Below are 12,507 nucleotides of genomic sequence, written 5' to 3' on the forward strand. Positions count from 1 at the left end.
AGAGATGACTTTCTTCTCTGGGATAGGCAGTAAGGTAGAAGTTGGTAGAAAACCAAGAAATAGAGACCAATTTTTTTTACCATTCTTTACAAACCTCTAACTTGAAATGGCTTATTTTGATTTAGGAATGGGTGTAGAAAGATATAGAGAGATATTTTCACAATCTAATCAACAGATATGATCAGATGCTTCAAAAGAGAGAGGTGTTCTAATCTTTTTAAATATCCTTTCTAGGAGAGAAGTGATGGACCTATATAATGCTACTACCATATTTGAGACAAGTTTTCTTTCATTTATTGTAATAGACATGATTTATCTCTTGGGAAGATATGCACAGGTCCCAGTATGAGTGTTTTAAGCACAAAAAGTAATGATATATTTCATTGTTTTTCCCAAGAGAAAGAAAAATAGGGCCTAATTACATGAAGAGTATTTATGAGAAAGAAAGAAAAAAAGATTAATTACAGGGTAGGTGTCAAAAATCCTTCGGAGCCATAAATTGAAATTTGACCAAGGGTTTCTCAGACTAGAGAGAAATTCTGGTTCATCCTAGCTTGAGTCAGGTGCTTATGAACATAACTACTTATATCTTCATCATAGTGGGGTAAGAGTCAGAGGTTCATTCAGAGAAACAGATACAGGATAGGGCAAAGAAAATTATTTTCTGTATTCTTCAGTGTTCCAGGCTCCCCTAGAGGAACAAAGTTATATTGCTTATGAAAATCATGGCGTAATAAGATTTAAAAGGTAGGTGATTGATGTATTTAAAAATCAGAATAGCTGATGGAAATATTCTGCCCAGTCTTACCCACACTGAAATAAAACTGAAAATACTTGTATATCCATGGCTGATTCATGTCAATGTATGACAAAAACCACTAAAATATTGTAAAGTAATTAGCCTCCAATTAATAAAAATAAATGAAAAAAAAATAATAAAAGTAATGCCATTAAAAAAAAACTGAAAATGTCAGAAGTATAAAGAAATGCTGCAAATGTTTTATTTAAAATGTATTTGTGATGAGGATTTCTTAAAGTATTTCACCTATGTGTTAAAATACATTTGTATTATTTATTATATCCTTTGATGAGATACAAGGAGTTAAACTTAATGTTTATGATATCACTCTACTTCTTCCTGTAATTTTGTTTCTACAAAACAAAATTGGAAAGGGAAGTAGGACCACTCTACAGTAAAGAACAAAAGAAATAATATTAGCATGGACATGTTAAGAGACTCAGAAGCTGGTATTTCAGTTTTAACTTTACATGATTTCAGGGTACACAAAGTTTCAAAAGAAAAAAGTCATTCAGTATTATGTTGAAGGTTTTGTATTTCAACCTCTGTATTTCTTCGTGTTAATATTTCCTTAAGGTTATCATCTTTTTGATCATCACAAAGTGTCATATTTAGTACATTTTCAGTACATTGTTCTAATGGAATGGTTGTCAAGTATGAAAATACTTTTTCCATTAGAGGCTCCTCGAGAAAAGGCATCGGAGGGCTCTTTTTCATTTGAGAATCATCAGAATACCAGTCATCAGCTATTTCTACACTCTGGCTATAATAAAAATCAGATGGTAATGTTGATAAGCTTAAGGTAACACTGCTGGGATTTGTTGCCGAGCTAGACTCTGAGGGGTCACAAATGACTTTTTTCGTTGCAAGGCAGAAATCATCTTTAGAATAACCATTATTTGCTGTAAAAAAAAAAAAAACAGATTTACTATGAATATTACATATGCATGAGCCAAATCTTAATATAAGGATAATGTTACTTTCAAAAATTCATACTCTTTTTAGGGTTTTTAGGAACAGAATAATGCAACAGTGAAAATTCTAATTTGCTATCAACATCTACACAATGTTAAATATATAAAGGGGAATCAGTAATGTTTTCATGATAAACCAGAGTAGAAAAATCTATTCTAAATAAAATCAACTTGTCTTAACAAGAGAAGATTATAAACAGGCTAGAAAGCTCAGTTCTGGAATGTCCCTTAAAATTAGAAATGGCAGATAGTTTAACTATTTAGGGCTAAATATTATCTTATTTAAAAAATAAACTTTGGCTCAGAAAACTCAAACAGAGGCTTTGTATCAACTAGAGGGGTGGGATGCGAAGGGAGATGGGAGGGAGGTTCAAAAGGGAGGGGATGTATGTATACCTATCGCTGATTCATGTTGAGGTTTGACAGAAAACAAAATTCTGTAAAGCAATTATCTTTCAATTAAAAAAAAGAAAAGTAAGAGAAAAAAAATAAAAAATAAATTAAAAAATGTCTCCTTAAGCAGATATATTGGGGCTTCCCTGTGGCTCAGATGGTAAAGAATCTGCCTGCAATATGGGAGACTCGGGTTTGATCCCTGGGTGGGGAAGATCCCCTGGAGAAGGGAATGGCTATCTACTTCAGTATTCTTGCCTGGAGAATTCCATGGACAGAGGAGCAGAAGCCTACAATTCATGCGGTCAAAGCAACTAAATTAAAAATGTTTGTCCACCATGGGCTCAAACTGGCTTTATACCAATTAAAGTAACAACTAAATCAGCATTCATATATAATGCCTTAGAATTTACACAGCAGTTTGATATACTTCCAGATCTCATTTATCCTTTCAATTACTACTCAAGGTAGTTATCAGCCCTACTTCACAAAAGATATTACTGAGACTGAGACTTAGAGAAATGAGTCACCAAAATCAGATACAAAACAGACTTTGTTCTAGATCTGTGTTACTCTAAATCCTATGCTTCTCCTATTACATTATTTCTGCTGTACAGTTGCAAATAAAAATGTTAAGTTTTAGAAAACATCACATTTACAAAATATCCTAAACTATCTTTTGTGATATTTTACATAATTTTGATGTGAATATGTAACATTAATTTTTAAAGCTGTTTTAAATACCTTATTACATTCTATATTCAGCATTTCTAAAATTATGCAGGAGAGTAAGGCTTTGAGGTACTAAGTCAATATCTAAGGGGTTACAAAATGCTCATGCCTTTTGACTCTCCATCACGTCTCTATGGCATTGACTCTGATACCTTTGGGTATAAATAAGAGGCAAAAAAAAAAATTAAAATTTCACATTTTAAGATAGTACACTGCAAATTTTTTTTCTAAAAAATTTCTAAAAAAATGCTTATTCATATACTAATAAATAGATATTTCCCTTGAGTTTTCATGATTTTAAAGATATTTAGATATTTAGTATATATTTAAGATAGCCTCTTGATTCTTTAAAATGTGAATTGCTAAAAGTTGATTATGATTTATCCTAATAAACTGTTGAGAAAAAGTACCTTTTATACATGCTGTTTCCTTTTTTCTTTGCTCCTCCTACATAAAAAATATTATTTGTATTTTAAAAATTAATAGTTTTTAAAAATTACTTGATATATACTTATTTGATAATATATGTTAACATCATAATCAAATTTTGATAGAATCATGTTTTTTCCATGATATGAATTTATCTCACCAAACTATATTGACAGGAAAGAAAATGTGTTGAGGTATCATCTGAAAAGAATGTGAATTGGCTCAAGAAGGCAGTCTCCAGGATAGGGAATGAAGGGTGAAATAGAGTTCAACAGGATTATTTCTCTCTACTCTCACTAACTTAGAGTCGCTTGGTTAGAAGGAGTGATGACAAAAAAAGTAATTACAATTCCTAGACTTACTCATCCTATTAACTAATAACAACAAAAAAGTAAATTCTGGCTTTCATAAAAATGTGACTATTTTGAAGTCAATAAGACATCTGATCAAAAATACATTTCAGATATGTTCTGGAAAGTGTAGTGGTGTAGTAATTCTCAAACTTAGGACATCAGACTCACCCAGTATGTTTATTAAAAATGCAGTTTCTTAGACATAATATCAGACCACTAAAACAGATTATCAGGCAGTAGGGATTACGAGTATCTATTGTAAACCACTCTATAAGTGATCAGATTCAGTTTTTCCTTAAACTACTAGATAAATGATGAGCTAATGCATAGAGTGTTTGGTATGCAGTGGGTGAAGATAGAGAGACAACACTGTCTCCAGTTACAGGGAACAGTGTTGGTACTCTGTGCTGACCTTCATTGTGCTGTTTGCCAAAAAGGCTTGATTAGGAAATACACACACACACACACACACACACACACACACACACACACATATATATGGAATATACATATAGATAGGATAACACATAAGCACATTTTTGGGAATCTACTTTACTTTTTGATCATTTTCACTTTTTATTAATACAAATGTCAGTATAGGCTCCTGACTTACCTTGCCGGGATCTAGAATCAAGTCAATATTCCCACATGGGCCTGCAGTTTAATCTAAGAAGTTCTAGAATCAAGTTCTGGACTATTCTATGCTCATGCCTACACACGGGCTTCCCTGGTGGTTCAGTGGTAAAGAACCCATCTGCTAATGCAGGAGACACGGGTTTGATCCCTGGGTGGAGAAGATCCCCTGGAGAAGGAAATGGCAATCCACTCCAGTGTTCTTGTCTGGAGAGTTCCATGGAGAGAGGAGCCTGGTGGGTTATAGTCCATGGGGTTGCAAAGAGTTGGAGATGACTGAGAGACTGAACAACATATAAATTATATCTGAAACTGCTTTTCAGACTTTCATGTGCCTATGTATTAGCTGCGGGAGCTTGTTAAAATATAGATTCTAACTCAACAGGTCTCGGGTGGGGTCTGAGATTCTGCATTTCTAACAGGTTCCCAGGTAGTGCTGATATTCTTGGTATGGGAACCATAGAGTAAGGTCCTCAATGTATTAAAATTCTACCCAAAATAGGGAATGACAAAATAGGCATTCTTATATGCTAAATATATAAATCACTAGACCATTCAGGTATGACCTAAATCAAATCCCTTAGGATTATACAGTGGAAGTGACAAATAGACTCAAGGGATCAGATCCGACAGTGCCTGAAGAACTATGGATGAAGGCTTGTGACACTGTGCAGGAGGCAGGGCTCAAGATCATCCCCCAGAAAAAAAAATGCAAAAAGGCAAATTTTTTGTATGAGGGGGCCTTACAAATAGCTGAGGAAAGAAGAGAAGTGAAAGGCAAAGGATAAAAAGAAAAGTACACACATTTGAATGCAGAGTTCCAAAGATTAGCATGGAGAGATAAGAAACAATAGAATGGGAAAGACTAGAGATACCTTTAAAAAAATTAGTGATACCAAGGGAACATTTCATGCAAAGATGGGCTCAATAAAGGATAGAAATGGTGTGGACCTAACAGAAGCAGAAGATATTAAGAACAGCTGGCAAGAATACATAGAAAAACTGTACAAAAAAGATCTTCAAGACCCAGATAATCACAATGCTGTGATCACTCACCTAGAGCCAGACATCCTGGAATGCGAAGTCAAGTGGGCATTAGGAAGCATCACTATGAACAAAGCTAGTGGAGGTGATAGAATTCCAGTTGAGCTATTTCAAATCCTAAAAGATGATGCTGTGAAAGTGCTGCACTCAATATGCCAGCAAATTTGGAAAAGTCAGCAGTGGCCACAGGACTGGAAAAGGTCAGTTTTCATTCCAATCCCAAAGAAAGACAATGCTAAAGAAAGTTTAAACTACAGCACAATTGTACTCATCTCACACTCTAGTAAAGTAATGCTCAAAATTCTCCAAGCCAGGCTTCAACAATACATGAACCATGAACTTCCAGATGTTCAAGCTAGATTTAGAAAAGGCAGAGGAGGGACGTCCCTGAAGGTCCAGTGGTTAAGAATCCGCCTTGCAATGCAGGGGACCGGGGTTCGATCCCTGGTCGGGAAACTAAGATCCCACATGCTGAAGGGTAATTAAGCCTGAGTGCTGAAACTCGAGAGTCCGTATGCGGCAATGAAAGATTCCACATGCCGCAACTAAGACCCGACGCAGCTAAATAAATAAATTAAAAAAAAAGAAAAAAGAAAAGGCAGAGGAACCAGAGATCAAATTGCCAACATCTGTTGGATCATTGAAAAAGCAAGAGAGTTTCAGAAAAACATCTACTTCTTCTTTATTGACTATGCCAAAACCTTTGACTGTGTGGATCACAATAAACTGTGGAAAATTCTGAAAGAGATGGGAATACCAGACCACCTTACCTGTTTCCTGAGAAATCAGTATACAGGTCAAGAAGTAACAGTTAGAACTGGACATGGAACAACAGACTGGTTCCAAATAGGGAAAGGACTACATCAAGGCTGTAGACTGTCACCCTGCTTATTTAACTTCTATGCAGAGTACATCACGCAAAATGCCAGGCTGGATGAAGCACAAGCTGGGATCAAGATTGCCAGGAGAGATATCAATAACCTCACATATGCAGACGACACCACCCTTATGGCAGAAAGTGAAGAAGAACCAAACAGCCTTTTGATGAAAGTGAAAGAGGAGAGTGAAAAAGTTGGCTTAAAGCTCAACATTTAGAAAAGTAAGATCATGGCATCTGGTCCCATCACTTCATGGCAAATAGATGGGGAATTAGTGGAAACAGTGGTGGACTTTGTTTTTGGGGGGCTCCAAAATCACTGCAGATGGTGACTGCAGCTATGAAATTAAAAGACGCTTGCTCCTTGGAAGATAAGTTATGACCAACCTAGAGAGTATATTAGAAAGCAGAGACATTACTTTGCCAACAAAGGTCTCTCTAGTCAAAGCTATGGTTTTTCCAGTAGTCATGTATAGATGTGAGAGTTGGATGATAAGGAAAGCTGAGCACCGAAGAACTGATGCTCCTGAACTGTGGTTTTGGAGAAGACTCTCGAGAGTCCCTTGAACAGCAAGGAGATCCAACCAGTTCATCCTAAAGGAAATCAGTCCTGAATAGTCATTGGAAGGACTGATGATAAAGCTGAAACTCCAATAGTTTGGCCACCTAATGCGAAGAACTGACTCATTGGAAAAGACCCCGATGCTGGGAAAGATTGAAAGCAGGAGGAGAAGGGGACTATAGAGGATGAGATGGTTGGAGGGCATCACTGACTCGATGAACAAGAGTTTGAGGAAGCTCCAGGAGTTGGTGATGCACAGGGTAGTCTGGTGCACTGCTGTCTGTGGGGTTGCAAAGAGACAGATACGACTGAGCGACTGAACTGACAGATATAAATAGGTACAATTTTTCTAGAGGGCAATTTAACAAATCCACTTCTAGAAAATTATTATGCCAGGTAAATAATTTTGGATTTACGTTAATACCCAGTTACCAGAATTTTCATCACAACACAGTTTAGCATTTTTAAAGTCTACAATGTAAAATTTTAAGAGTAAGTAAATATTTAAATATATAAGGATATATAGATATTAGTAAAATGAGTATTCTTTCAAAAATGATACTATAGCTCAGAAGTAAGTAAAACTCTAAAAATGACTGGGATATATAAAAAAGACAGAGGAATAATCTTGAACAAGTGGCTCACTGGCTAAGTTTAGGAAAATTTGAGCAACAAATTAATAATAGTGATGGATTATAATCTGCTAAATAAAATAGAAATCCATGAATCTATACTGATAATAAAGCAGAAATAGATGTTTTTCTGGAATTCTCTTGCTTTTTCGATGATCCAGCGAATGTTGGCAATTTGATCTCTGGTTCCTCTGCCTTTTCTAAAACCAGCTTGAACATCTGGAAGTTTACAATTTACATATTTTTGAAGCCTGGCTTGGAGAGTTTTGAGCGTGTGAGTGAATTTACTAGTGTGTGAGATGAGTGCAACTGTGTGGTAGTTTGAACATTCTCTGGCATTGCCTTTCTTTGGGATTGGAATGAAAACTGACCTTTTGCAGTCCTGTGGCCACTGCTGAGTTTTCCAAATTTGCTGACATATTGAGTGCTGCACTTTCACAGCATCATCTTTTAGGATTTGAAAAAGCTCAACTGGAATTCTATCACCTCCACTAGCTTTGTAGTGATGCTTCCTAATGCCCACTTGACTTCGCATTCCACAATGTCTGGATGTCTGAGTGATGTCTGAGTGATCACACCATCACGGTTATCTGGGTCATGAAGATCTTTTCTGTACAGTTCTTCTGTGTATTCTTGCCACCTTTTCTTAATATCTTCTGCTTCTATTAGGTCCATACCGTTTTGATCCATAAATGAGCACATCTTTGCATGAAATGTTCCCTTTGTATCTCTAATTTTCTTGAGGAGGTCTCTAGTCATCATGTGGCCAAATTATTGGAGCTTCAGCTTCAGCATCAGTTCAATGAACATTCAGGACTGATTTCCTCTAGGATTGACTGGTTTGATCTCCTTGCAGTCCAAGGGACAGATCAATTAGATGCACTGAAAACTGGAAAGCCTACAGCCAGATTGGTCAACAAAAAAAAAGTGGAGCAACTTTGAGGAGATGCCTCATGTCCAAGGCAAAGGAGAAGCCCCAGCAAGACAGTAGGAAGAGCGAAATTGCATTTAGAATCAAACCCCATATTTGCCAGAGACGGTCAGAGGGCTCAAACAAACTTTGTGCCCACCAGGACCCAGAGACCCCACAGAGACTGAGACAGAACTGTGTTTGAGTGTCTCCTGTGGAGGTCTGGGTCAGCAGGAGACTGCCACATAGGCAAGGGCTCTGGGTGAGCAGACTTGGGTGTGGCATAAGCCCTCTTGGCGGAAGTCGCCATTAACCCCACCACAGAGCTGCTAGAACTTACACTGGACTGGGGAAACAGACTCTTGAAGGGCACAAACAGAACCTGTGCACACCAGGACCCAGGATGAAGGAGCAGCGACCCCACAAGAGACTGACCCGGACTTGCCCATGAGTGTCCAGGAGTCTCCGGTGGAGGCGTGGGGCAGTGGTGGCCTGTTGCAGGGTTAGGGGCACTGAGTGTAGCGGTGTATGCATGGAACCTTTTGAAGAAAGTCGCAATTATCATCTTTAACTAAGCAAAAATGGCTATCTGAGGAGGCCTTACGAATAGCTATGAAAAGAAGAGAAGCAAAAAGCAAAGGAGAAAAGAAAAGATATACCCATTTGAATGCAGAGTTCCAAAGAATAGCAAGGAGAGATAAGAAAGACTTCCTCAGCGATCAGTGCAAAGAAATAGAGAAAAACAATAGAATGGGAAAGACTAGATGTCTCCTCCAGAAAATTAGAGATACCAAGGGAACATTTCATGCAAAAATGGGCTCAAAAAAGGACAGAAATGGTATGGACCTAACAGAAGCAGAAGATACTAAGAAGATGTGGCAAGAATACACAGAAGAGCTATATAAAAAAGGTCCTCATGACCCAGATAATTATGATGGTGTGATCACTCACTTAGAGCCAGTATCCTGGAATGCGAAGTCAAGTGGGCATTAGGAAGCATCACTATGAACAAAGCTAGTGGAGGTGATAGAATTCCAGTTGAGCTATTTCAAATCCTAAAAGATGATGCTGTGAAAGTGCTGCACTCAATATGCCAGCAAATTTGGAAAAGTCAGCAGTGGCCACAGGACTGGAAAAGGTCAGTTTTCATTCCAATCCCAAAGAAAGGCAATGCCAAAGAATGTTCAAACTACCACACAATTGCACTCATCTCACATGCTAGCAAAGTAATGCTCAAAATTCTCCAAGCCAGGCTTCAACAATACGTGAACCATGAACTTCCAGATGTTCAAGCTGGATTTAGAAAAGGCAGAGGAACCAGAAATCAAATCGCCAACATCTGTTGGATCATCAAAAAAGCAAGAGAGTTTCAGAAAAACATCTACTTCTTCTTTATTGACTATGCCAAAATCTTTGGTTGTGGATCACAACAAATGGCGGAAAATTCTTAAAGAGGTGGGAATACCAGACCACCTGACCAGCCTCTTGAGAAATCTGTATGCAGATAAGGAAGCAACAGTTAGAACTGGACATAGAACAACAGACTAATTCCAAATAGGAAAAGGAGTATGTCAAGGCTGCATATTATCACCCTGCTTATTTAGCTTATATGCAGAGTGCATCATGAGAAATGCTGGACTGGATGAAGCACAAGCTGGAATCAAGATTCCTGGGAGAAATATCAATAACCTCAGATATGCAGACGACACCACCCTTATGGCAGAAAGTGAAGAAGAACTAAAGAGCCTCTTGATGAAAGTGAAAGAGGATAGTGAAAAAGTTGGCTTAAAACTCAACATTCAGAAAACTAAGATCATGGCATCTGGTCCCATCACTTCATGACAAATAGATGGGGAAACAATGGGAACAGTGAGAGACTTCAGTTTTTTTGACTCCAAAATCACTGCAGTTGGTGACTGCAGCCATGAAATTAAAAGACACTTGCTCCTTAGAAGAAAAGTTATGACCAACCTAGACAGCATATTAAAAAGTAGAGACATTACTTTGCCAACAAAGGTCTGTCTAGTCAAAGCTATGGTTTTTCCAGTAGTCATGTATGGATGTGAGAGTTGGATGATAAAGAAAGCTGAGCGCCGAAGAATTGATGCTTTTGAACTGTGGTGTTGGAGAAGACTCTTGAGAGTCCCTTGGACTGAAAGGAGATCCAACCTGTCCATCCTGAAGGAAATTAATCCTGAATATTCACTGGAAGGACTGACACTGAAGTTGAAACACCAATACTTTGGCCACCTGATGCAAAGAGCTGACTCATTTGAAAAGACCCTGATGCTGGGAAAGATTGAAGGCGGGAGAAGAAGGGGATGACAGAGGATGAGATGGTTGGATGCCATCACCAATTCAATGGACATGAGTTTGAGTAAACTCCGGGAGTTGGTGATAGACAGGGAGGCCTGGCGTGCTGCAGTCCATGGGGTCGCAAAGAGTCGGGCACGACTGAGTGACTGAACTAACTAACTAACTACAGCCAGCACTGGCCACCAAAAAAGGGACCAATTCTTCTCCACAATAACACCCAATCACATATCATACAACTAATGTTTCAAAAGTTGGATGAATTGGGCTACAAAGTTTTGCCTCATCTGCCATATTCACCTGATCTCTTGCCAACTGATTACCACTTCTTCAAGCATCTTGACAACTTTTTGCAGGGAAAAATGCTTCCACAACCTGCAAGAGGCAGAAAATACTTTCCAAGTTTGTTGAATCCCGAAACAGGGATTTTTGCAAGACAGGAATAAACAAACTTATCTCTCACTGGCAAAAATGTGTTGATTTTAATGGTTCTTATTTTGATTAATAAAAAGCTGTTTGAGACTAGTTATAATGATTTAAAATTCACATCTGAAACTACAACTACTTTTTAACCAACCTAGTATAAACAACTCAAATATCTTTCAACTGATAAATGGATAAACAAAATATGATATACAATGGAATATTACTTGGCCATGAAAAAGAATAAAATACTGATATATGTAATAATAAGGATGGACCTTGAAAACATTATGCCAAACGAAAAGGTATATACGAGAGACCCTATATTGCATATTTATAAGAAATTCCAGAATAAACAAATCTATAGATATAGAAAGTAGACTAGTATTTGTCTAGGCCTAGGAGGATTGGAGGAAAATGGAGGGTCAGTGATTGCTAAGGGTATGGGGTTTCTTTTAGAGGTGATAAAAGTATTCTAAATTGATTGTGAAGGTTGTTCTACAACTCTGTGAATATCTAAAAATTTCTGAAGTATACACTTTAAAAAGGCAAATTATACATTATGTGAACTATACCAGTAAAGCTGCTAAATATAAAACAAAACAACTTAAAGCTAAGAAGCTTTTAGAAGAAAATTTAGAAGCAAATTCTTGTGACCTAGGGTTAGGCTAAGAGTTCTTGGATATGACACTAAAAGCATGATCCAAAAATGAAAAATGTATGACTCAACAACAAAAAGGCAAACAACCCAATTGAAAAATGAGCAGAAGGCCTAAACAGACATTTCATCAAGGAAAAAACAAAGATGGCTAGTAGGCACATGAAAAGATGCTCAATACTGCTAATATTAGAGAAATGCAAATCAACTACAATGAGGTACCATCTCACACCAATCAGAATGGCCATCATTAAAAAGTCTACAGTAACAAATGCTGGAGAGGATATGGGGAAAAGGGAACCCTCCACTACACCGTTGGTGGGAATGTGTGAGTTGGTACAGCCACTGGTAGAAGACAGTATGAAAGCTTCTCAAAAAACTAAAAACAGAATTACCATATGATCCAGCAATTACACTCCTGGGCATATATTCAGACAAAACTATGGTTCAAAAAAGTACACACACCCCTATGTTCATAGGAGCACTATGCACAATAGTCAAAACATGAAGACAACTTAAATGTCCAATGACAGATGAATGGATAAAGATGACATGGTACATACATACAACGGAATACTACTCAGTCATAAAAACAATGAAATAATACCATCTGCAACAACATGGATGCAACTAGAGATTATCATACTAAGTGAAGCAAGTCAGAAAGAGAAGACAAATACCATATGATAGTACTGCTATGTGGAATCTAAAATACGACACAAATGAACCTATGAAACAAAAACATAATCACAGACATACAGAGCAGACTAGTGGT

The 12,507-nt window shown here is 37.4% G+C and overlaps 1 protein-coding gene across 1 annotated transcript in view; it reads right to left on the minus strand.

Annotated features, from left to right (window-relative positions):
• Nucleotides 1-816: 816 nt before the first annotated feature.
• C1H1orf185 (chromosome 1 C1orf185 homolog) overlaps nucleotides 817-12,507 on the minus strand; it is a 58,731-nt gene continuing 47,040 nt past the window's right edge. The window contains exons 6-7 of the mRNA XM_065910299.1: nucleotides 3,309-3,345; nucleotides 817-1,701 (exon numbers count right to left, since the gene is read on the minus strand). Of these exons, the coding sequence (XP_065766371.1) occupies nucleotides 1,307-1,701; nucleotides 3,309-3,345 (432 nt within the window). The 3' untranslated portion in view covers nucleotides 817-1,306. The remainder of the gene's footprint in view (nucleotides 1,702-3,308; nucleotides 3,346-12,507) is intronic.

The sequence above is a fragment of the Muntiacus reevesi genome, chromosome 1 (genome assembly GCF_963930625.1).
Source record: "Muntiacus reevesi chromosome 1, mMunRee1.1, whole genome shotgun sequence".
Classification (NCBI taxonomy): Eukaryota; Metazoa; Chordata; class Mammalia; order Artiodactyla; family Cervidae; genus Muntiacus; species Muntiacus reevesi.